The following is a 22541-nucleotide window of genomic DNA, read 5'->3' as shown; positions in this document are numbered from 1 at the left end:
TGACCGTGCCTGAAATACAGTAATTAGGACAAATGTCCACATACTTTCGGTCATATAATGATCAAGTACGTTTCTATGCAGCACCAGTGTTTCACCAACAGATGTCGCCAAATCAAATTAAGTCAAATGTGAAGCTTTGGCGCCGCCTGGTGGTTAAGTAATAGAACGGCATGTGTTACTTTGGAGTTCTGCAGCTCATTGAAGGTGCAATCAGGAGAAAAAGAACTAACACAATTAAGTGTGTGTTTGGGGTGTAGTTTTAAATATAACAATAAAGAATGGGACTAAAATTGTCCGTTTTTGGTTTGTATTAGCTTCAGAAAATTTAAATTTACATGGGAGATGCCAAATTCTGCTTGAAAACCTCTGATTACTGATTTTGTAATCACAGATTTGCAAAAACCTAATATCCTAATAATAATTTATGTAAAATAGCAACATTTATTCCATTTTAAAACTTTCTGTAATTTAATCTTTATTAGTTTTATTATTATTTTTATCTTGATGTAACAATTCGTTTATTATTACAAACCAGGTGTGAAAACTCTTTAAACTTAACAAATTCCATTTTTTTTACCCCTCTATTCCCCTATTCTAATTTCTTATTCCTTATAATAATTCATCCACCACTTGTACCACGCCCAAGATGGCCAGCTAGCATTTGTCCCTTCCGAAACATGTGAAGCTATTGGTCACTTCTTTGCATCAGCCAGTGGTGGATTCTCTCAGACAGCCAAACCACTGAGCTCTAGGTGTTCCTCCACTACTCACCCTTGCACCCCAACCAGACAGCAGGAATTGTGGCAGCGGCATTGAATTGAAGAGAACCCCTGTTCAACCTTTTCTATCTCAGACACAGCCCTGTCTGTTCGGCACACTGTCAGGCCGGTAGTACCGCTCGGAGCTCAAACTCTCAACTAGAGTAGTGAGATAGCACTTTAGAAAGCTGTGCCACCCGTGCACCCCTAGCATTCATTTGAAGCCAGACCTCCTCATCTAACATCAGCACCTTACATTTACATTTCACATTTTTGGCATTTAGCAGATGCCTTTATCCAAAGCGACTTACAGTATACAGTTTAAGCAACTGAGGGTTAAGGGCCTTGCTCAAGGACCCAACAGTGGTAACCTGGCAGTGGTGGGGTTTGAACCAGCGACCTCCTGCTTACTAGTCCAGTACCTTAACCACTAGGCTACAACTGCCCTAGCACCTGACCTTACTAATGCTTTTTTGACAGTAGGCACAAGTTCCCACAGACACACTCTAAAACATCAAAGCATAGGCAGCCAGAATTAAACACCATACAAAAAATCAGGCGTCCACATACTTGTGACTGTGTAGTGTATAATCCTGACGTGGTCTCACGGTGGACTGTAGCGGGGTTCAGGAGGCGGCGGGTCGGTCCATGCGAGTGGGCGGCGGGTGACGACAGGCGGCTCTATCTGCCAATCTGACGGCGGATTGTGTTGCAGGAGTCGGGAGCCGCTCACTCAGCGAGGCGTCATTTACAGTTCAGCACGGGTCTCTTTCATGTGCAGGTACAGTCCGAGCGTCGCCACCCACCATCGTTACCCCCCTCGTTACCCCCCTCGCCCAAAACCTCCAGCTAAAGAAAAAAACACTAGACCTTAGATTTCATGAACTCACTTCTCTTTTCTTCAATAACTCCCTCTCAGCAGAGAAAGAAACACAGATCTTATTTGACAGTGTGGCAATTTGGAGCCATTTGTGGTGAAATAGATATGCAGGCCCCTCGGGAGAGAGGTGAGAGCATGATTTCTCGCTCCTGCTCGTCCCCCAGGGGCCCGAAAGTGATTTGAAAACTCTTCTAAAGGACAGAATGGATTTTTGCAGCATAGCTGGAATTTTTATCGGACAGATTGCACATTTACTGGACCCAGGAGGACCGGGTCAGGGCCTGCGTGTATCAATCATCATTTATGCATCTTTTCTTATAGCTTCCTAATAATCATGGTCAGGACTGCAGTGGGTCCAGTGTCCTGGGAAACAAGTTTCATTAATCGATAGTTGAGCTTATGGCTTCCTAATAAGAACAAAAATCACGTCGGGTCAAGTTTCAGGTCAAGTTAGTGTCAGGCTTTATTGAATGCAACTGCGGAACGTGGCAGCAATGAAGAATCAGAAACATTCGTTAGCTAGCGGTCGTTACAGCCAAATATGCTAATCCAAACTAAGTAAAACTCAGTAACATGATTTCATTTAAGAGGGTCAGCAGAGTCTGTTAATCAGCTAAAATATCGTAACTGTGCGCATTAAAAATAAGATTTAACACAGATCCACAAGTACAAAGTTTGATATTACGTAATGACTATTGCAGCGTCGCTGTTCAGAGAGCGGATGCAACTGATAGCAGATTTCAGAATGTCAGAACTGTTGGGTAACACATACTATGATGTTCAAATATCTAGAACACCAGAGCCAGAGATCTGCAGCATCTGAGATCTAATAGAAACGTACCCGCCGGATGTTAAAAACAAATCAAGACCCTTTTTTTATTCATCATTGTGCCATGACGATCACTTTAAGTCATTCATTATCTGTTCTTCCCACTGCTTTATCCTGGTCAGGGTCAAGGTGGGTACGATTCATTGGGCGAAAGGTAGGAAACACCCCGGACAAGTCGCCAATCCATCACAAATCAGACACACACACACACACACTCGTACTTGGGCCATTAATTTCTAATAGCTCCAATTAACCTGACTGCATGTCTGTGGACTTGTGAAGAAAACCCACACTGACACAGGGAGAACATGCAAACTCAACCTTTGGGAATCAAACCCATGCCCTTCTTGCTGTAGTTATAGGTTTATCTATTCATTATGAACAGCGATGAAAATCCCTAAAGGTGTTAAATCGCTGCTATAGTTCTAGATTATTATAATATATAATAATTATTAAATTATTTGTGCTGCCAGATTTACACAAACACTACAGTTTAATTTGAAAAAAAAAAACACACACACAATGATTCCAGTCTAGATTCTAGTACAGTACACATTAAACCAGAAGGATGTGCATTTAAATCCCAGGACCCAGAAGATCCACTGCCGGATTCTTCAATCAGAAGTTACTTGAATGATGTTCAGGACCTGACTGCACACATGACCTGAACTGCATTATGGGAGTGAGTGATGAACTTGTGGACCTAGGAGTCGTACTCCTGCCCGATGAACTTGGCTATGGTGCTCAGCTGAATGTTGGTCGTTCCCTCGTAGATGGTACCTGGGAGGAAATTGTGGGATAAAAGTCACTACCTCATGGTAAAACAGAGTAAATGTTTATAAGAATACATTTCCGTCTCTGACCCCCATATGACCGTGTTCTACCAAAGGACAGTGGCCTGGTGACCAGCCGTTAAGGTGCTAGACTTTTGATTGGAGGGTCAAGGGTTCAAGCCTCACCCTAACAAGGACTCGGATGCTTAGATGCTTCAATTGCATCCTGTACCAGTGAAGTATGTGGACACCAGACAATCAGCAGTTTGGGCATTTCTGCAGCTTTAAATAAGCCTTTCCCAATTTTTGGGAGGGAATCTGTGGGAATTTGTGCCTATTCGGGCAAAAAAAGCATTGGCCTGGCTCATAATTGACATTCCACATTAAATTCGTCAAGCTATGCATTTTTAGCTCACTGGAAAGGGCCTTCCCTAAACCATTTTTATGTTGCATGAAAACAAGCTCCAGTCTATAACTGTACACCTACGACTGGTGCCAGCAGGATGTGTTCCTAATAAAGTGGTTAATAATATATGGTTAAAAATCCCAACAACACTGCTGTACCTAATGCACTCACACCTCCCATCATGTATATCCAGTGTCAGCAGTGTGCACACACTCACCTATTTTGCAGTCTCTGTAGTACTTCTCGATGGGATAGTCCTTGGTGAAACCCACTCCGCCCATCCACTCGATACACTTAGATGTCGTCAACGTCGCCACCTACAGACCACACAGGCGCCATCATGCTACACGCTATATACAGGCACTGCTCTCACTACACGACCTTCCATGAGATTTTGGAACGTATCTGTTCAGAAGGTTTGACCTGACCAGCACTCAAGATTCCAATTCATCCCACAGGTGTGTATTTGGGAGTTTGATGGAGATCCTTCACACCACACAAGCCAAATCGTGTATTTTTGGGACGCCAGACCAAAAACATCAAGGGTTCGAGTGTTTGTTTGAAAACATCATTGCTGTATTCAAGGTGCATTTCTCCTAGTGTCTATTATTAATAATAATAATAATAATAATAATAATAATAATAATAATAATAATAATAATAATAATAATAATAATAATAATAATACATGTGTATATAATCATTATTACTGACCTCGGCGGCGAAGTACTTGGCCATGCAGGCCTCTTTAATAAAAGGTCGCCCCGCCTCCCTCAGCCTGGCGGCGTTATAGGTGAGCAGTCGTGCCGCCTCCAGCTGTGTGGCCACGTGGGAAATCTGATGCTGCATCCCCTGCCAATCAAATCACACCGGCAAGGAAGATGTCTCATAACTGATGACTGATAACTTCTCTCAAAGAACTGCATTCGTCTCCAAAACACTTGGGACATGATATAGAATGCACACGACCACACTGGCTTATACAAGGGATCTTCAAAAAGTTTCCGCACTTTTATATTTTGGTTCTAAGCAGTGAGGGGAGGGGGGAGGAGGAGTAATCGGTCGTGTCTTAGAGACTGAGAGACGCTTATAGTCCGGATTTAGCTCCATCTGATTTCCACCTGGACGCTCAAGGAAGCTTTAAGGGGAAGAAGATTTTCATGTGATGATGTGAAAGCAGCAACTCAACCATGGATTTAAAGATCTGTCATACCTGGAAGTCGAAGATGCGTTTGCCGAACTGGACCCTCTGCCGGGTGTAAGGAATGGTGTGATCGAAACAGCCCTGAGCCAAACCCAGCATCTGAAACCAAACCAAACCAAACCAAACAGCTTCAATATCTCTCCAATCCAGGGTGTGAGCAGATGAAAAGTGTTAGTGTGTTGGTATGGATATTCGTACCTGTGCTGCAATGCCGATCCTGCCTTCGTTCAACATGCCGATGGCGTATTTGTAGCCCTGACCCACTTTCCCCAAAATGTTCCTCTCATGGACCTGTTACACAATAAACCAGATTAAACATGATACTATTCTGTCAAACCTCATTTCTGCTGCTTGTACCTGTGACCTTAATCTTTTGGTCATTCCACGAACTTAACAGAGAGAGGCTTTTCAAAACCTTAAAAATGGGTCACAGAAAAAAAAACTAGTACATGAACACCGCCTTGTGGAGGCTTTACGTTACAACTTGTTAACCACAGTGGGACCAGATTGCCAGCGAAAGTATCGTGGCCTCGGATGAGGACGTGCTGCTTCTCGTCCCGGAAGCAAAACATCGAGACAGGGAGCCTCGGAGTACAGCCGGATGGAGAGGAGCCAGTTAATGTAGTTTGGGCATCTGGTGTGTGTATGTGTGTGGTGTGTGTGTGTGTGTGTGTGTGTTACCTTGACATTATCGAAAGCGAGAGCACACGTGGACGAGGCTCTCAGACCCAGTTTGTTCTCCTTCTTGCCGATGTGAAGACCCTCGGTGTCCCGGTCCACAATGAAGCACGTGATTCCTCTGTAACCCTGCCAATCACACACAGTTATCACACAGTCATGTGATCAGACATGTGAGCAGCCTAGGACGACTGTGCCAAGTAGGAACTCCCTAAAGGAACCCAAGGAGGAACCAGACTAAGAAGTGAGCCTCATCCTTCCTGGGTGGATGAAACGCTGAATTATTTCCGGACTGTTTTGAGCCATAAAAGTCACCACTGAGTCCAAAAGGCGGCGACCTGACACACATCAGAGAAGGCGTGTGCTACCCGGAGCCTCTTTCTGGCCAGAATGGGTGCACTGGTGAATTGGATACTGGTGTACCTACTATGTATTTTTTTATTTGTTTTTTATAACTATGTTTAACCCATATGTGTCATTTAATGGCAAAATAGGTAATAAGTTTCTGTCTGTTTATTTTATCTTGTCTAAATTCTATTTTTATTTTTTGTTGTACCTAATAAAGTGGCCGCTGAGTGTACATGGGACTTACAGCTGAAAGATCTGCATTAGCCATGACCAGGAAGACTCCGGCGTATTCGGCATTGCTGATCCACATTTTGGAGCCGTTGATGACGTAATGATCTCCGTGTTTCTCCGCTCTGGTCTTTAGAGAGAAAGCGTCGCTCCCCGAACCGACCTCAGATAAACAGAAACTGCCCACCTGCCCCCAAAAAGGAAAAGAGAAACCTTCACAAGTCAACATCTAATGCCTCAGTGCCACGTACTGTTCCGGATTTTTTCCTATTCTGATACAGGGATCATATTTACTCTGCCAAACTAATTCCAAAACAGTTGGGACAGTAGGACAAAACTCTATAAAGTCATAAAGAAAAGCTCAGTTTAAAGAAACTCCAGTGGCCTGACCTCAGACACACTCAACAGCTTTGGAATGAACTGGAACATCAACTGAGGCAACTGCAGATTCTGAAATATCTGATATACAGATTCATCAGTCATCAATTCGTCATTCATCAGTCATCAATTCGTTAGTGGTGCACTAAATCAATATGGTCAGTCCTTACAGACCTGGTATCTATCCAACCATCCATCCATCCCTCCATCCATCCCTCCATCCATCCCTCCATCCATCCATCCATCCATCCATCCATCCATCCCTCCCTCCCTCCATCCCTCCATCCATCCATCCATCCATCCATCCCTCCATCCATCCCTCCATCCATCCATCCATCCCTCCATCCATCCATCCATCCATCCCTCCATCCATCCCTCCATCCATCCATCCATCCATCCATCCATCCATCCATCCCTCCATCCATCCATCCATCCCTCCATCCATCCCGCCATCCATCCATCCATCCATCCATCCATTCCTCCATCCATCCATCCCTCCATCCATCCATCCATTCCTCCATCCATCCATCCCTCCATCCATCCCTCCATCCATCCATCCATCCATCCAGCCATCCATCCATCCCTCCATCCCTCCATCCATCCATCCCTCCCTCCATCCATCCCTCCCTGCCTCCCTCCATCCCTCCACTCACCATATCCGTGGAGAGGCGGGGGAGGTATTTCTCCTTCTGCTCATCAGTTCCCAGTTTCACCATCAGTGTGTTGATGAGTGTGTTCTGGATGTCACACAGCACCGCTATGGATGGGTCCACCTTCGCCAGCTCCTCAATCACCAGGATGGAGGAGAAGAACGAGGAGCCGGTGCCTCCGTACTCGGTACCGATTTCAATACCCATCAGCTGTAACACACACACACACACACACACACACACAGGTGATGCATCAACAACCTGTTAAACTATCGATTTAAAGTGAAAGCAGAGCAACTGAGTGCAATTTCCCACCATGCAACACTCACCCCCTGCTCGAAGAGAGACTCGATCACTTCAGCGTCCATATTCGAGCTCTCGTCCATCTTGGACACGAACGGAGCGATGTGTTCCTGAGCGTACTTCTTCACTGTTAAAGATTAAAAATCATGTAAATGTTCTTTACCCATCATACATTAAGAATCAAGAGCTCAGGAATCAGGAACAGCTCCAGTGAACTAGGTTCTATCCTCATCTCTGGCTGTTGTCTCTATGGTGTGAGTTTTTTTCAGGCACTTTATTTTCCCACCTTCTAAAACATACTAGTATACAGATTGGTGGTGCTACATGATCTTTAGGAGTGAATTTATCTAGATACTCACCCGCCTCCTTCATCATGGTCTCCTCCTCTGAATACGTCTGGAGAGGAAAGAACCCGGCCGCTGGAGCCGTTACGGGACGCACAAACGCCTGGCATGATGTCCAGGGTCGGGCCAGCTGCCTGCCAACCTACAACCATAAATCAGAACACATTTGTTACATTTGGACTTCATATGTACTTACAGATGTCAGACTCATGGTTAGATGGAGAGAGATGAAACTCGGTATAAAGAGCACAAAACCTGGACACCTGAGACCTGGACCTACATTTGATTAGTAATGTTAGGAAGCAAAGTGAAGGATTCATGAATGTCCGAGCAGCAGAGGATGGAACACACGAGGTCCACTGATTGTTTTGTACGTGGTCTAACAAATACAAAGCAATAGTACTGGATCAGGTGCACCCTATGGTGCAAACGTTCCCGATAATGTTCCAATACTGACACCGCTGGAACAGAACAGCGTTCCTGAACCTAATCTAACAGTAATAGGACCAATTTACTCGTCAAACCGAAGGATTTCACTGTCTGTATTTCAAAATCTAGTTCCAGTCCCGTTGTTTCCATTTACAGGAACCAAATACTCAGGTTCAGTAAGGAAACCTTCAGTTCCAGAACTCAATATCCAGTTCCAGTACCAAAGCTGCCACTTTTAATCCTAACATATTTAGTTCCAGTACCAAAGCTGCCACTTTCAATTTAGTTCCAGTACCAAAGCTGCCACTTTCAATCCTAACATATTTAGTTCCAGTACCAAAGCTGCCACTTTCAATTTAGTTCCAGTACCAAAAGCTCTTATTTAGTTCCAGTATCAAAGCTGCCACTATCAATCCTAACATATTTAGTTCCAGTACCAAAGCTGCCACTTTCAATTTAGTTCCAGTACCAAAAGCTCTTATTTAGTTCCAGTATCAAAGCTGCCACTTTCAATCCTAACATATTTAGTTCCAGTACCAAAGCTGCCACTTTCAATTTAGTTCCAGCACCAAAGCTGCCACTTTCAATTTAGTTCCAGTACCAAAGCTGCTCTTATTTAGTTCCAGTACCAAAGCTGCCACTTTCAGTCCTAACATATTTAGTTCCAGTACCAAAGCTGCCACTTTCAATTTAGTTCCACTACCAAAGCTGCCACTTTTGATCCTAACATATTTAGTTCTAGTACCAAAGCTGCCACTTTCAATCCTAACATATTTAGTTCCAGTACCAAAGCTGCTCTTATTTAGTTCCAGTACCAAAGCTGCCACTTTCAGTCCTAACATATTTAGTTCCAGTACCAATGCTGCCACTTTCAATTTAGTTCTAGTACCAAAGCTGCCACTTTCAATCCTAACATATTTAGTTCCAGTACCAAAGCTGCTCTTATTTAGTTCCAGTTCCAAAGCTGCTCTTATTTAGTTCCAGTTCCAAAGCTGCGATTTATATTTGGATGTTAAACCGAATTTAGAAAGTTAGGATTTATTTACTCACCTTTCCAAAGATTCTGAGCAAGGGCGCCGCCATACTGATACACTTGTATGTTTATATACGGGTTCTTTTAACTTGTTCGGATGACGCGTGTCCCAAATATTAACTAAAGAAAGCTTTTTACCTTCCAAAATAAACCTTATTTACTACACAAATGCAATAATAAATATAACATTAATAATAGCTGTTGTAAGCTCTTCGGTTTGTTGATTTGATATTAATCGCTTTCTTCAATCGGAACCTTATTCCGATTGAAGAAATTATTTGTGCGCAGGCCGGATAAAATTAATGTAACATAACACAAGCGTGTGTTTTTCCCACCCGTATTCGTACAAACCCCGCCTCCTTTGTTCTGATTGGCTTCTTGTTTAAACGCCCACTCGATCTAGCCAATTAAACTGCGTATAAAAATGACTTTCTAAACATAGCAACCAATCACAAACGAGACTTTGTATTCGCCAGCAAATTCCTTCACATGCTATTTATTTATACCACTGTTTTACTTACTGGTCAGGTTTGCGGTGTGTCCGGCAACACTCGAAAACACTTCTCAACAAAGCTTTGTATGGCAACACATTTGCTTATTAACTTACATTTAGGAGTCATTTAGTTCAGCAAATCCACCTTGCGTGTGCTTTTGGAAGCTGAAACTATAAGTATTTTTTTGGGAAGCTGTTCCCAGTTACATTTGTCCTTGAAACTGCCAGCAGGGGTGAATGCAAGTGAGAAGGTGGACAGGACAGTAGGAGCTTCAGGAGATGCTTGTTGTGGTGGTTTTATCATCATTCTTGCACTGGTTTTCAAGCAAATGGTACATCTGCTAAATAAGATTATAAATCATGGAATTTAGAGAAGGTTGTAGTGAATCAAATGTAGAATAGATGGATCCTTGTCAGCTTTTGTATTTTATTTTCATCAGCCTGCTTTATCACAGTATACCCGTTCTACTGGGAAACACTAGGCGCAGGGCAATAAGGGCGCCAATCCATCAGAGGACTTCGGTCATTTATCTCCAGACAGCCGCTTGGTTGGTAGCGCCACTGAGATATGAACTTGTGTCTCAGTGGTGGTGGGATAGAATAATGGATTTTTTATTGTATCTGTTTATTCACAATGAGCTCTTGGCTCAGTCTTCATTCTTTCTCAGTTTTTCAATCATTTTTAATCCAACTTAATACATAATTGTATAGTTAATGCACAACTAAAACAATGATTAGACTTTTAAAGTGACAATAATTATACTAAAGAGAATGAACAGTGAAAAGGAGACTAAAGAGAAGGTGGAGAAACCTTATAAGAGAATAAGAGGACAATAAAAACATACAGGGAAAAGGACAGTCCCAGTTTGTTTTCTTTTACTTCATAGATATTAAGGTTATTTGTGTTTATTTTACTAATCAGTAGTTTAAAGACTAGTTGGTATGAAAACCTGAGGCTTGGCAGCTCTTGAATATTTAGAATAAGTCTGAGCTCCTCTACAGAATCTACTAGAACCTGCTAAACCCTTTTACACAGACAAGTGGTGCCTTGATCCCCAGTCATTCAAATCTATTTCTAAGTGCATTTTTACCAGCAGAGGAAGATTAAAATTTGCTTTACACCTCTGATTAAATCTTGTATAATCCTGTATCATCAAGAATCCAGAATTTTCTGTTTGTAAACTCGATTTTGCTAAGGTGTGTAAGTGCCATTTCCAAATCACACAAATTGCTAGTTCGAAGAGCACTTGATTACGACTTTATTTGGGTTCTACGGGCTCAGTTCTACAAATAAAGAATTAGGGTGTATATCTAGTATATTTAATTAAGTATTTAGATTAAAAAACGCCCTAACTACGACGCACAATAAAAAATATATTATTTCTGGCGCTCTTGAAGGAAGCATGGTTCAGGGAGGCGGGGTATGCCTGAAAACGGGTGTGAAATGATGCGAGCCACAGGGCTTCTACAAAGCCGCAGTCACTTAGCCGTTAGCTACCAGCCAGTTCATGTTGTGTTTCAGAATACAGTGTGACATTGTATTTTAAAACACACCGTCAGGATTTTAAAATGTTTTTATGATAATATTGGATGTTTTGCTTTATTTAGTTTGGGCTTGTATTTTTATTTGTGTTTATTATCATGATTTTAATATATATATAACAGTTCCCTTTGTGTTCACTTTATCAGTTCAGTCCTGCTGAACCCTCTCAGGTGAGCAGCATGATTTACTTCATTTGAATGTTTTTATTATTATTTACTCATTTTAAATGCACAATGTTTATATATTTCACTGCTGTTTACTTTATCAATCATTAACTACAACGTGGTCCGTCATATTTAGGTTTGATGGATGTACTTTTAGCTATGAAGTGCATTTTTAGTGCAAATCTGCAGCCTGTTGTGGAATCTGAGCAATATATCGGTTGGCCGATATTATCGTCGATATTGTGATTCCACAGTTGTCTGACCATGTGTGTCAATGTTACTTTTAATAATCTGTGAATCTGGACATTGATTACACATCAAGTACTAAATTGTACATGTGAGCCATGACTGATTTAAATGGACTAGTAAATCTAGGAAAGGTCGCTGGTTCAAGCTCCACTACTGCCAGGTTGCCACTGTTGGGCCCTTAAGCAAGGCCCCTAAACCTCAAGTGCTTGGATGATATACTCTCACGGTACTGTAAGTCACTTTGAATAAAAGCATCTGCTAAATGCCGTAAATGTACATTGAAACGCCAAACTGTGGCAGAACTTATGAACCAGCAACCTTCCTGAGACCAATAGTCCAGCACCTTAACGGTGGACCTACCACTGTCCTGAATGCTGAATTGAACGATTAATGCATCTGCACGAGTGGTGGAGGAATACTTAAGTAGAGCGTATTCCTCTGTACACGTTACAGCTCTGTAGTCATTCACCAAACACCCAAAGAGGACGGGGGTCCCTGCGGGGTCCCTGCTGAGTCTGGTTCCTCTCAAGGTTCCTTCCTGTAATTTTAAGGGAGTTTTTCCTCGCCACTGTCGCCCCCGGCTTGCTCAGTAGGGGTTTTTTGGTCTGTTGGTCCTGGATCATGGAAAGAGGAGCCTAATGACTGTGCTGTGACGAGGGGGGGGTATTGGACAAGTTGAAATCACTTTTAAAAAGACACACTAGTCGGTTCTGGACACATTCTCCACTCCTTGTCTAGATCTTTGTTTCAGACACACATCAACACCCCACTTGCAGTACACCAGAGGATCGTGCTCGACCATGCAGAGCCGAATTAGAGAGTTCGATTCGTCCAAGTAACATCTGGTCAGTGGGGGTCCTAAGAGGGGTCCCTTTCCTTTGATTGTTGGGGTAGGGGGGGGTTGCTACATGGTGCAGAGGAACAGATGGACTGCAGACAGTCAGTAACTGTACACCTTTCCAAATAAAGAGCTCCAGTAGAGACTGAGACTGAATTAAGTCTCTGTACTGATCCCTTAGATGTTCCAACTCTGTCTGTCCGAACATCGGAGTCTCTTGCTATCTTTAAAAAACGATTAAAAACACTCCTTTTTACAAAGCACTTAATATGACTTGTACTTACTTACTAACACACTTTTCCATTAAAAAAAACACTTTGGTTCTAACAGGTTTTAGCAGATTTGTGTTCTTGGACTGTTGTTTACTTAAACTAGAGTATTGATATGTTTACTATGGAAGCACTACTGTAAATCGCCCTGGATAAGAGTAAATGTATCCATCCATCCATCCATCCATCCTGGTCTTATCTTCTGTTGACAGTTTCATGTCGATGCGTTTCGAGCGCCGAGACGCCTCGGTGGGTTCCAGTTGGACGATGACCGAGATGAAGCCAGAGCCACTGGACTACGTGGAAGACTTTCAGGATTATCTCGACCAAGAGAACCACCATGAGACACTAACAGGCTCCGTGGAGGAGGAGGAGGAGGAACAGACCGAGCATGCTGGAGAAGGTGAGACAGAATCACACCCTGGGTATACTCGTCTCGGGGTTTAGTATTCGGTAGTGCTGTTGAAGACCAGCGTGTCATGCCGCGAGCTGCGCTGTGTTTGCTGCAGATCTGTTCGAGGAGGAACACGCCACAGCCATGGACCAGCTCGCCTCCATCGAGGTGTACGTGGACGACGAAGCCTTACCGGACGGCTTCGAGAAGATGGACGACGGGCGGATGAAGTGCCGTTACTGTAACTACACCAACAGGAGCACGACCAGACTCATCGAGCACGTGCGCATACACACCGGTAGCACGGGTGCAGTTTTATGGGGTATACAACTACTGACTGTAACACACCTATTGCTGTCTGCACCAGGGTGTGTGTTCCTAATAAAAAGGCCAGGCAGGATTCCCAACAACACCGCTGCACCTGCTATACACACACACGACTATGTTATTACTATGATAGTATCATTCCAGTGCTAAGAATGGTCCACTATGATGATAAATAGGGACAGCAACAGATGGCCTACAGTCAGTGATTGTATACCCACACAGTTCATCTATATCAGGATCTATATGATAGTTAGAAAGGTCAGTGTTCCTAATAAAGTGCCCATTTTTGTGCCTTTTTTTTTTTTTCCCGACACAGGCGAGAAGCCGCACCGCTGCCAGCTGTGCCCGTTCTCCTCGGCCTACCTGCGCCACCTGGAGGCCCACCTGCGCTCCCACGCCGGCGAGAAACCCTACAAGTGCGGCCTGTGCTCCTTCCGCTGCAACGACCGCAGCAACCTCTCGCGCCATCGGCGGCGGCACCACAAGTACCGCGCCAAGACCACGCGCCAGCAAGCGGCCCCCGAGCCCCCGAGCGCCCCCCAGGAGAGACCGGCCTCCCGGCCCCACGGTCAGGCTCATCCCCCGGACGACCTCGGCCCTCAGCCGGCGGCGGGCGAGGCGCAGGACTACGCCAACGGGTTCTGTCCCAAATCGCCGGTGCAGACGGAAAACCCGCCGCACCCCAACCAGGAGGCGCCCGCGGCGTCGCTCAGAGAGGAGCAGCTGGACCTCACCGCCACGCACATCATCCTGAGTCCCGGGTCGTCCTCGGCGACGGTGCCACACGTCCCCCCTCGGACGCTCTACTTCTGCTCCCACTGCCAGACGTACTTCTCCGACAACGTCATGTATACCGTGCATATGGGTTGCCATGGATACGACCAGCCCTTCCAGTGCAACGTGTGCGGCGAGCACTGCGGCGACAAGTACACGTTCGCCTGCCACTTCGCCCGAGGCCTGCATCGCAAGTGACCCGACCGACGTCCAGAGAGTATTTATTGGATGGTCGGTATAGTCAGATCCAAAATGATTGGCGCACACCCCTCCCTCCGCCCCATTCTTAACTGGCACCGCTGTCCAGATCCTTCAGGTTCCTCGGTTGTGGACTTTCTTGTGGACTCTACTCTTCAGCCCAGCCCAAGCTATCCAGTAAGCTTTAGGTCAGGAGACTGGGAGGCGGATTTTCATTTTTCATCTCCAGATACTTCATGGAGTCCATGGTGCAATGTTTTTTAACAAGGTTCCCGGGGCCTTTGGAGAAAACCTAACCCCTTAATGATTGGAAGTTATTTTCTAAATAACCGTGGGATAATGGAGCCTAGTGGTTAAGGTACTTGCCACTACAGTACTGTAAGTAACTGAGGGTTAAGGGCCTTGCTCAAGGGCCCAACAGTGACAATCTGGCAGTGGTGAAGTTTGAATCAGCGACCTTTTGATTACTAGTCTAGTACCTTAACCACTAGGCTACAACTGCCTGCTGGTTCAATCGGCACTGGTTCAAGCCCCACAACTGCCAGGTTGTCACTGTTGGGCCCTTGAGCAAGGCCCTTAACCCTCCATCGCTTAGACAGTACACTGTCACGGTACTGTAAGCCACTTTGGATAAAAGCATCTGCTAAATGCTGAAAATGTAAATGTCATGACTGAGAGTTTGTGGTTCCAAAAATTCAACACCCTGGTGCTTACGTTTGGGGTTAGATCTCAAACGGTGCCATTTGATTCTCCAGCTGTTATATGAAGTGGAATTTTTGCCTCTCTGACCATCCTCCTCACTCCATTGCATCTCATTCTGGCAGGTTCATTACACACCTTTGAGGCACACCTCATATTTATCCCCTAATTAATGACCGCTTAAGATTCCCTAAACTCTTAAATAAGCTTAAATTCAGATTCGGCTAATTAACCACAAACACTTAATCCTTGATAATTTAACCCATCTGTTCCACGGGTGCCAATAATCCCGCATTTGACGGTTTACTTCTATTCTAGTAAAGTCATGTTTACTTTATTATTCTTTCTACATTTATGATGTAAAGACATTCGATCAAAGTGCCCCACGGTGGCTGTTTTAACGTTGGAACAGTGTTACTACGATAGGCTGTGGACCCACCACAACCCTGTCCATGATCAAGCACCGACTGTTGGTAAAGGAATGAAGGATTTAGCTCTTAGCTTAGTTAGTCAAGAGTGTCGAAGACGTACAGCGATCGATACTCGTGAGATTTTGCAAATGAGAAGCGAAGTGACACTCAAGAGCATCAAGAGACTTGCTTTCTTGTGCCGGTTTGAACCATAATCTTGTAGTTTCTGTTAAATTTGTTTCTAAGGAAAAGAAAAAATGACTTTTTAATAAATCAAAATGAAAATAAACAATGTGTGAGTATTTATTTCTTTATTTGATATTTTGTTTATGCGTTTTTTGCGCGTCCAATTGCCAGATTGCGTCACGCTTCCTCTCCACCAATGCCGATCCCCGCTCTGATCGAGGAGAACGAAGCTAACCTACGCCCTCTCCGACACGTGGGCAGCAGCCGTATGCATCTTATCACCTACACTTTGACGAGTGCAGTGCAGCTTAACGTTGTGTACGGAGAGACGCACCGTGACGGCACTCTTTTCTCATCTCTGTGCAGGCGCCATCAATCAGCCAGCAGAGGTCGCAATTGCACCAGACATGAGAGAGAGACCCCATCCGGCTTAGTCGGGGGCGATTACTTTTATTTTTTTTTATGTATTTACATATTACAAATAAAATTAGCAGCAAAAATTTATATTTATATTCACTAACACAACTGAAGGAATTCTTCACCCTTAGCCGGATCTGCAGTCAGCCGTACCTCTCCATCACCGCATCGGTCCTGTGTTTGAACGTGGCGGTTGCGATGTCCACCACCTTCTCCACACACACGCACTCGTTTGGTACCAGCTCGTGGAGAACGTGTCCTCTGAGTTCCTGCAGGAACGTGCTCTTCTGCTCGCTCAGATCTCTGGCTAACGACTTCAACGCCTCAGCAGATCGTTTATTCTCTAACAGTTAGAAGGACGAGTTGTTAGACCCTCTCTGCATCAGATCACCACCAAGTTACCACTGTTAGACTCCTGAGGTCCTAAACCCTCAATTACTTGCATTATATTTGGTCACAATTGAAAATGACTTTGGATAAAAGCGTCCACTCTATGCCACTACCACTACTTCACTTGGGTTTGGGTACCACTGCCAAGACAAAACCGAATCTGTGCAACACCACTAACTGTTTTTACCTCTGGCTGTAATCATGGCCTGTGAGACGAGCCTCCTACAGGCCTGGTCCGCCTGGTGCACGACACTGGAGGCGCACCGCTCCCGATCTGCTTCCTAAAATAAACCAGAGAAAGATCTCAACATGCAACAAATCGTATACACTATAAAGCCAAAAGTATGTGGACACAGGACCTTTATCTGGTCAGACCGTGATCGTTAATATGGTCCAACCACCTTAACCAACCAAGTTTTCAGTTAAAAGAGCATTTTTAAGCTCAGGCACTGAGAAGGCTTAGCTAGCAGTTAACATTCCTTATGCATTCATTCCAAATGTGTTCACTAAAGACACATAAGCATGTCTTTATATCTCACTTTTTTGCTGGAACAGACCACAGACCAAGTTAACGTTAACTGTGAGAAACTGGAGTGGCTAAAACATCTTAATTCAATAATAATAAGAGGTGTCCACATACTTATACAGTTCTGACTGTCTTTTACCCTCTCTTTTGAATCATCCTGAAGTGGGCTCAGTGGATTTTCAACTGCTGAACCAATCAAATGGAGCAGGTTTTCTCTACGAAAACAACAAAAATAAACAATTTTATTTCCAGAACATTCAAAGAACAACAAGAAAAAGAGCAAAACCAAGACCAGACTAACATAATTACTGTTTTAATATTTAGAAAGTATTCAGACCCCTTGATTTAATGCACACTTGTAATTACAGCTTAAATTCGTCTCTACAAACTTTGCTCACCTGGATTTAGGCGGTTTGTCCCATTCTTCATAACAAATCATTTTAACATCTGTCAGATTGGATGGCAAGTCTGTAAACTGCCTTATTCAGGTCTCTCCACAGATGTGCAATAGGGTTTAAGTCTGGGCTTCATCTGGGTTACTCAATGACGTTTGGAGACTTGACCTGAGGGCTCTCCAGTGTTGTTTTGGCTGTATGCTTTGGGTCATTGTTGTGTTGAAACCTAAACTGTTACCCCAGTCTTGAGTCTTCCTGAGAAGCATCCTTATGTTAAAGCCAAAATTAATGCCTAATATTTTGGTCATAAAGTTTATTTCTAGTGTTAATAAACTGTATAGTAATTAAAATATTTTGGTTAAATGTATTAGTGGAAAGTTTCTGAATTTAAAATCTAATTGTCAAATTTTTATAGACACAGAGAAGCTGCTCACAGAACCTCCAATAGTCCACCGATATAACCCTCAAACATAAATACCAGAGAACCAAACGCTAATTTACGTTCTTAGCTCGATTTCCTCCCTCTTTTTTCTTTGCTTTTCTTTTGTAAGCAGTGTAGCGAATACAGTTTTATTGCTTCATGTACCGTGTGTGTGTGTGTGTGTAAATCCTCCTCTCGTTCTTTATCAGCAGGAGTTTTAACCACATGATGCTGCTGGCTGGATATTTTTGATTGCTGGTCTATTTTGCACTCAGCAGTAACAGTGAGGTGTTAAAATACCAAAATGCCCTGCTGCGCCTCACACACTGCCCTGTCATTATCATCTCAATGTCAGTGCTGTGCTGAGAATAGTCCACCTCACCAGCACGTCAGACTTTCTCTTTAAAATGTGTGTGTGTATGTGTACCAGTACATGTGTGTGTGTGTGTGTGTGAGATGCTGTGTGTTTTTTGTGTGTGTGTGATTGTGAGATGTTGCATGTGTGTACCCGTACATGTGTCAGTGAGATGCTGAGTGTGGGTGGGTGTGTACCTGTACATATGTGTGTCTGTGAGATGTTGTGTGTGTGTACCCGTACATGTGTGTATCTGTGTGTGTGTACCAGTACATGCATGTGTCTGTGAGATGTGTGTGTGCACCCGTACATGTGTGTATCTGTGTGTGTGTACCAGTACATGCATGTGTCTGTGAGATGCTGTGTGTGTACCCGTAGATGTGTGTATTGGTGAGATGTTGTGAGTGTGTGTGTGTACCTGTACATGTGTGTGTCGGTGAGATGCTGAGTGTGTGTACCCGTAGATGTGTGTGTTGGTGAGATGTTGTGAGTGTGTGTACCTGTACATGTGTGTGTCTATGAGATGCTGTGTGTTTTTGTGTGTGTATGTATGAACCCATACATGTGTGTGTTGGTGAGATGCTGTGTGTTTTTGTGTGTGTGTGTGTCTATGAGATGCTGTGTGTTTTTGTGTGTGTGTGTGTCTATGAGATGCTGTGTGTTTGTGTGTGTGTATGTATGTACCCATACATGTGTGTGTTGGTGAGATGCTGTGTGTTTTTGTGTGTGTGTGTGTCTATGAGATGCTGTGTGTTTTTGTGTGTGTGTGTGTATGAACCCATACATGTGTGTGTTGGTGAGATGCTGTGTGTTTGTGTGTTTGTGTGTGTGTGTGTGTCTATGAGATGCTGTGTGTTTTTGTGTGTGTGTGTGACGGTGAGATGCTGTGTGTGTGTGTGTGTGTGTGTGTGTGTGTACCCGTAGATGTGTGTGTTGGTGAGATGTTCTGTGAGTGTGTGTGTGTACCCGTACATGTGTGTGCCTGTAAGATGCTGTGTGTTGTCGAGTGTGATGCTGTTCCTCTCCCATTGGTTCTTCACCACGTTTGGAGGCTCCATGCGATCAGACATCTGAACGATGACATCATCTGAAACGGGTCGACCTCGGAGGCGGTTTCTATGGAGACAAACGTCGACGGGGCACCGCAGGTACACCTGACAAAAACCCACCAAATCTGCAGCACGTCAGAGAGAGAGAAAAAGTAATCACACCCTAATCACACCCTGATCAGCAGAGAAACAAGTTTATTATTACTATTGTTGTTGTTGTTGTAACTACAACAACCGGTAATATACTCTTAAAATAACAGTTTTATTATTCCTGTATTATTATTATTCAGACATACGTTTGCGGGCGAGCTGGTACACCTGGTATCTCATGCTCTGGTAGTAGTAGTTATCGTCGAGCAGTATGACGAGATGGTGTGGATCCACGTCCGTGTTTTGTAATGCTTGTAGGATCTGCTGTTTTTCCATCTCTTGTTTAAACCCATCATACACACTCATTCCTGCATGTGTGTGAGGTCCTACAGCACCGGGATCCTGCAGGAAACCATCCAAACACTCCAACACGGCCTGTCTGTGCTGCTTCCACATGCCGTACTGCACAACAACATACACACAGTGAAAAGGAGCAAAATATTTTCTATAATTCTTTGATTACTGAATTCACCGTGGTGTCAGGGTGCTCACTTAATTATTTACAGAATCCTGTAGGAAATGTAAATCCATCAAACACCTTTACATTCAATGTGTATTTGGTCTGATGGTCCAGTGTACCTGAGGCAGTGCAATCTGAATTGTGAAAGGTCTTTTCAGCAAGCATGTAAAACTTTACACTTTAAAAACGAAAAATAAATGCACATCAATAAAATAAGCATCAGTCAATGATTGGAATCCCAAAACAGCCATGACCTTTACAGGTGACTGTATAAATCAGACCTGTGCAGTTCTCACCTCTTTGGATGAATCTTCGCCTTCATTTGATGTGCTGAACTCAAAGACATGATTTGGAATTAATTGATCGTATGAGATGATGAAGGTTTTGTAGCCCTGACTGTGCAGGTGATCAGAGATGAGGTGTGTGAGGGTGGATTTACCTGCTGCAGGTAACCCACATAATAAACACACACATACACCTGACCTGCTTTTATTCATCACCTGCTTATTCATGTACTACACTCCTAACTGCATTCATTCAGGGCTTATAAATGAGTGAATAAATAATAATAATAATAATAATAATAAAGCTTTACAGGTGTGAGCGAAACACAATCAGCTGGAGGTTAAATATACAAATAACACTGTTTCATGTCTATTTCATTAACAAACCCATTTAACACATATATACATTTATATTAGCATATTTAACTAGTTTAAACCTAAATAATTAAATAACGTTTCAGAATATTATTCAATGCTCTAGCGAAAGCAGGAAAATAAGCGTTTTACCACTAAGAACGTCTGTTTACGGTCGTGTCCTAAACCGAGCTTTACCCCACTAAGTAGTGTAGAAGTGGCACCAGACCTGCTGTGCACATTAAGCTCACTATGTAAGGTACTAGTTTAGAATTTGAAACGCATCCTGTTTACTCGCCGCTTCTGGTCACGTGAGACCCATGAGATTTTAAAATAAAAGTCGTACAACTACAGGCAGGCTGTGTTCAATGTGAAAAGGAGTGGATTTTTAATGGCTTTAGATTACATTTAAACTTTATTTTAATCTGCTGCTTTATTATCGTTTTCTTCTTCTTTTTATTATTATTATTATTACTGTTTTTCAGGAAAATGAGGGGAAAATAGACTGTATTATTTACCATAGGAGGAAACTACATTATTATATTATTAATAGGCTTGGTCAGATGTCCACATACTTTTGGCCTTTCACTGGTAATCAGCAGTATTGATCCAACGAATGTTGTGCATTGATTTTAAAGAGGCTCGGTTACATTAATATTCAGATACTGCAGGTCCAGTTGAGGCCACAGGATGGCGGTACAACTCTAAATTTGACATGTTCCCACTCAATAACGAGATATGCTCATTCTCCCCTTAAAATATACTATATAATGTAAAAATAAATATGAATAAACATATTACACTACCTTTGCATAATGTTGGGATCAGGCAGTGTTCCCATCAGTAAACAACGTGTTATAAGCTAGTAATTAACACATTAATTACACTAAGAACACATTGTCTGAGTTGCTGGACTGCACACTAAACAGGTTGATATATAGTAAGGACACTAACAGTTGTGTACTAATTTGTCAGGTATGTAGTGTATTATGATGTGTATTGGGACACAGCAATAGATTCTTGGCAGCAACCAGCTTTCATGTGTGCTGGATATGAGAATCGTAAATAGTCGAGTAAGATGTCTCAATATACTGTATATACAGTGTATCACAAAAGTGAGTACACCCCTCACATTTCTGCAGATATTTAAGTATATCTTTTCATGGGACAACACTGACAAAATGACACTTTGACACAATGAAAAGTAGTCTGTGTGCAGCTTATATAACAGTGTAAATTTATTCTTCCCTCAAAATAACTCAATATACAGCCATTAATGTCTAAACCACCGGCAACAAAAGTGAGTACACCCCTAAGAGACTACACCCCTAAATGTCCAAATTGAGCACTGCTTGTCATTTTCCCTCCAAAATGTCATGTGATTTGTTAGTGTTACTAGGTCTCAGGTGTGCATAGGGAGCAGGTGTGTTCAATTTAGTAGTACAGCTCTCACACTCTCTCATACTGGTCACTGAAAGTTCCAACATGGCACCTCATGGCAAAGAACTCTCTGAGGATCTTAAAAGACGAATTGTTGCGCTACATGAAGATGGCCAAGGCTACAAGAAGATTGCCAACACCCTGAAACTGAGCTGCAGCACAGTGGCCAAGATCATCCAGCGTTTTAAAAGAGCAGGGTCCACTCAGAACAGACCTCGCGTTGGTCGTCCAAAGAAGCTGAGTGCATGTGCTCAGCGTCACATCCAACTGCTGTCTTTGAACGATAGGCGCAGGAGTGCTGTCAGCATTGCTGCAGAGATTGAAAAGGTGGGGGGTCAGCCTGTCAGTGCTCAGACCATACGCCGCACACTACATCAAATTGGTCTGCATGGCTGTCACCCCAGAAGGAAGACTCTTCTGAAGTCTCTACACAAGAAAGCCCACAAACAGTTTGCTGAAGACATGTCAACAAAGGACATGGATTACTGGAACCATGTCCTATGGTCTGATGAGAC

At 43.3% G+C, this 22541-nt stretch overlaps 3 protein-coding genes across 4 annotated transcripts; 1 reads left to right on the top strand and 2 right to left on the bottom strand.

The window, feature by feature from the left end:
• Nucleotides 1–2076: 2076 nt before the first annotated feature.
• acadsb (acyl-CoA dehydrogenase short/branched chain) lies at nt 2077–9345 on the bottom strand. Of its 2 annotated transcripts, none has more exons than XM_063003511.1 (11): nt 9259–9345; nt 7795–7921; nt 7462–7562; nt 7136–7342; nt 6121–6291; nt 5532–5657; nt 5049–5141; nt 4860–4949; nt 4361–4498; nt 3864–3963; nt 2077–3247 (listed from the first exon to the last, which is right to left on the bottom strand). In XM_063003511.1, exons 1-11 carry the CDS (start codon nt 9289–9291, stop codon nt 3171–3173), a joined length of 1263 nt encoding a protein of 420 aa, XP_062859581.1. In that variant the 5' UTR covers nt 9292–9345; the 3' UTR covers nt 2077–3170. The 2 variants fall into 2 exon arrangements, with proteins under 2 accessions (XP_062859581.1, XP_062859582.1); XM_063003512.1 differs by lacking the exon at nt 9259–9345 and adding an exon at nt 9140–9175.
• A 2046-nt stretch (nt 9346–11391) lies between these two features.
• LOC134321151 (zinc finger protein Pegasus-like) lies at nt 11392–15891 on the top strand. The gene is made up of 4 exons (XM_063002736.1): nt 11392–11447; nt 13010–13200; nt 13307–13489; nt 13835–15891. Exons 2-4 carry the CDS (start codon nt 13014–13016, stop codon nt 14488–14490), a joined length of 1026 nt encoding a protein of 341 aa, XP_062858806.1. The 5' UTR covers nt 11392–11447; nt 13010–13013; the 3' UTR covers nt 14491–15891.
• On the bottom strand, nt 15889–20577 carry LOC134321150 (L-seryl-tRNA(Sec) kinase). The gene is made up of 6 exons (XM_063002735.1): nt 20245–20577; nt 19635–19890; nt 19262–19463; nt 17258–17333; nt 16780–16873; nt 15889–16545 (listed from the first exon to the last, which is right to left on the bottom strand). Exons 1-6 carry the CDS (start codon nt 20458–20460, stop codon nt 16346–16348), a joined length of 1044 nt encoding a protein of 347 aa, XP_062858805.1. The 5' UTR covers nt 20461–20577; the 3' UTR covers nt 15889–16345.
• Nucleotides 20578–22541: the final 1964 nt, after the last annotated feature.

The sequence above is a fragment of the Trichomycterus rosablanca genome, chromosome 10 (genome assembly GCF_030014385.1).
Source record: "Trichomycterus rosablanca isolate fTriRos1 chromosome 10, fTriRos1.hap1, whole genome shotgun sequence".
In the NCBI taxonomy this organism is placed as follows: Eukaryota; Metazoa; Chordata; class Actinopteri; order Siluriformes; family Trichomycteridae; genus Trichomycterus; species Trichomycterus rosablanca.
The sequence above is the reverse complement of the archived record's forward strand: the minus strand, read 5'-3'. Positions and strand labels throughout refer to the sequence as shown.

Excerpts from the sequence above, each read along its gene's own strand:
- acadsb (XM_063003511.1), bottom strand. The coding sequence starts at position 9,291 with ATGGCGGCGCCCTTGCTCAGAATCTTTGGAAAG. Across the intron at positions 7,922-9,258 it reads TGCTCAGAATCTTTGGAAAG|GTTGGCAGGCAGCTGGCCCG; the intron begins GTGAGTAAATAA and ends TTATGGTTGTAG. Across the intron at positions 3,248-3,863 it reads CTACAGAGACTGCAAAATAG|GTACCATCTACGAGGGAACG; the intron begins GTGAGTGTGTGC and ends ATTTCCTCCCAG.
- LOC134321151 (XM_063002736.1), top strand. The coding sequence starts at position 13,014 with ATGTCGATGCGTTTCGAGCGCCGAGACGCCTCGGTGGGTTCCAGTTGG. Across the intron at positions 13,201-13,306 it reads GACCGAGCATGCTGGAGAAG|ATCTGTTCGAGGAGGAACAC; the intron begins GTGAGACAGAAT and ends TGTTTGCTGCAG. Across the intron at positions 13,490-13,834 it reads GCACGTGCGCATACACACCG|GCGAGAAGCCGCACCGCTGC; the intron begins GTAGCACGGGTG and ends TTCCCGACACAG.
- LOC134321150 (XM_063002735.1), bottom strand. The coding sequence starts at position 20,460 with ATGAATAAGCAGGTGATGAATAAAAGCAGGTCAGGTGTATGTGTGTGT. Across the intron at positions 19,891-20,244 it reads GCGAAGATTCATCCAAAGAG|TACGGCATGTGGAAGCAGCA; the intron begins GTGAGAACTGCA and ends GTTGTTGTGCAG. Across the intron at positions 16,546-16,779 it reads GGCCATGATTACAGCCAGAG|AGAATAAACGATCTGCTGAG; the intron begins GTAAAAACAGTT and ends TCTAACTGTTAG.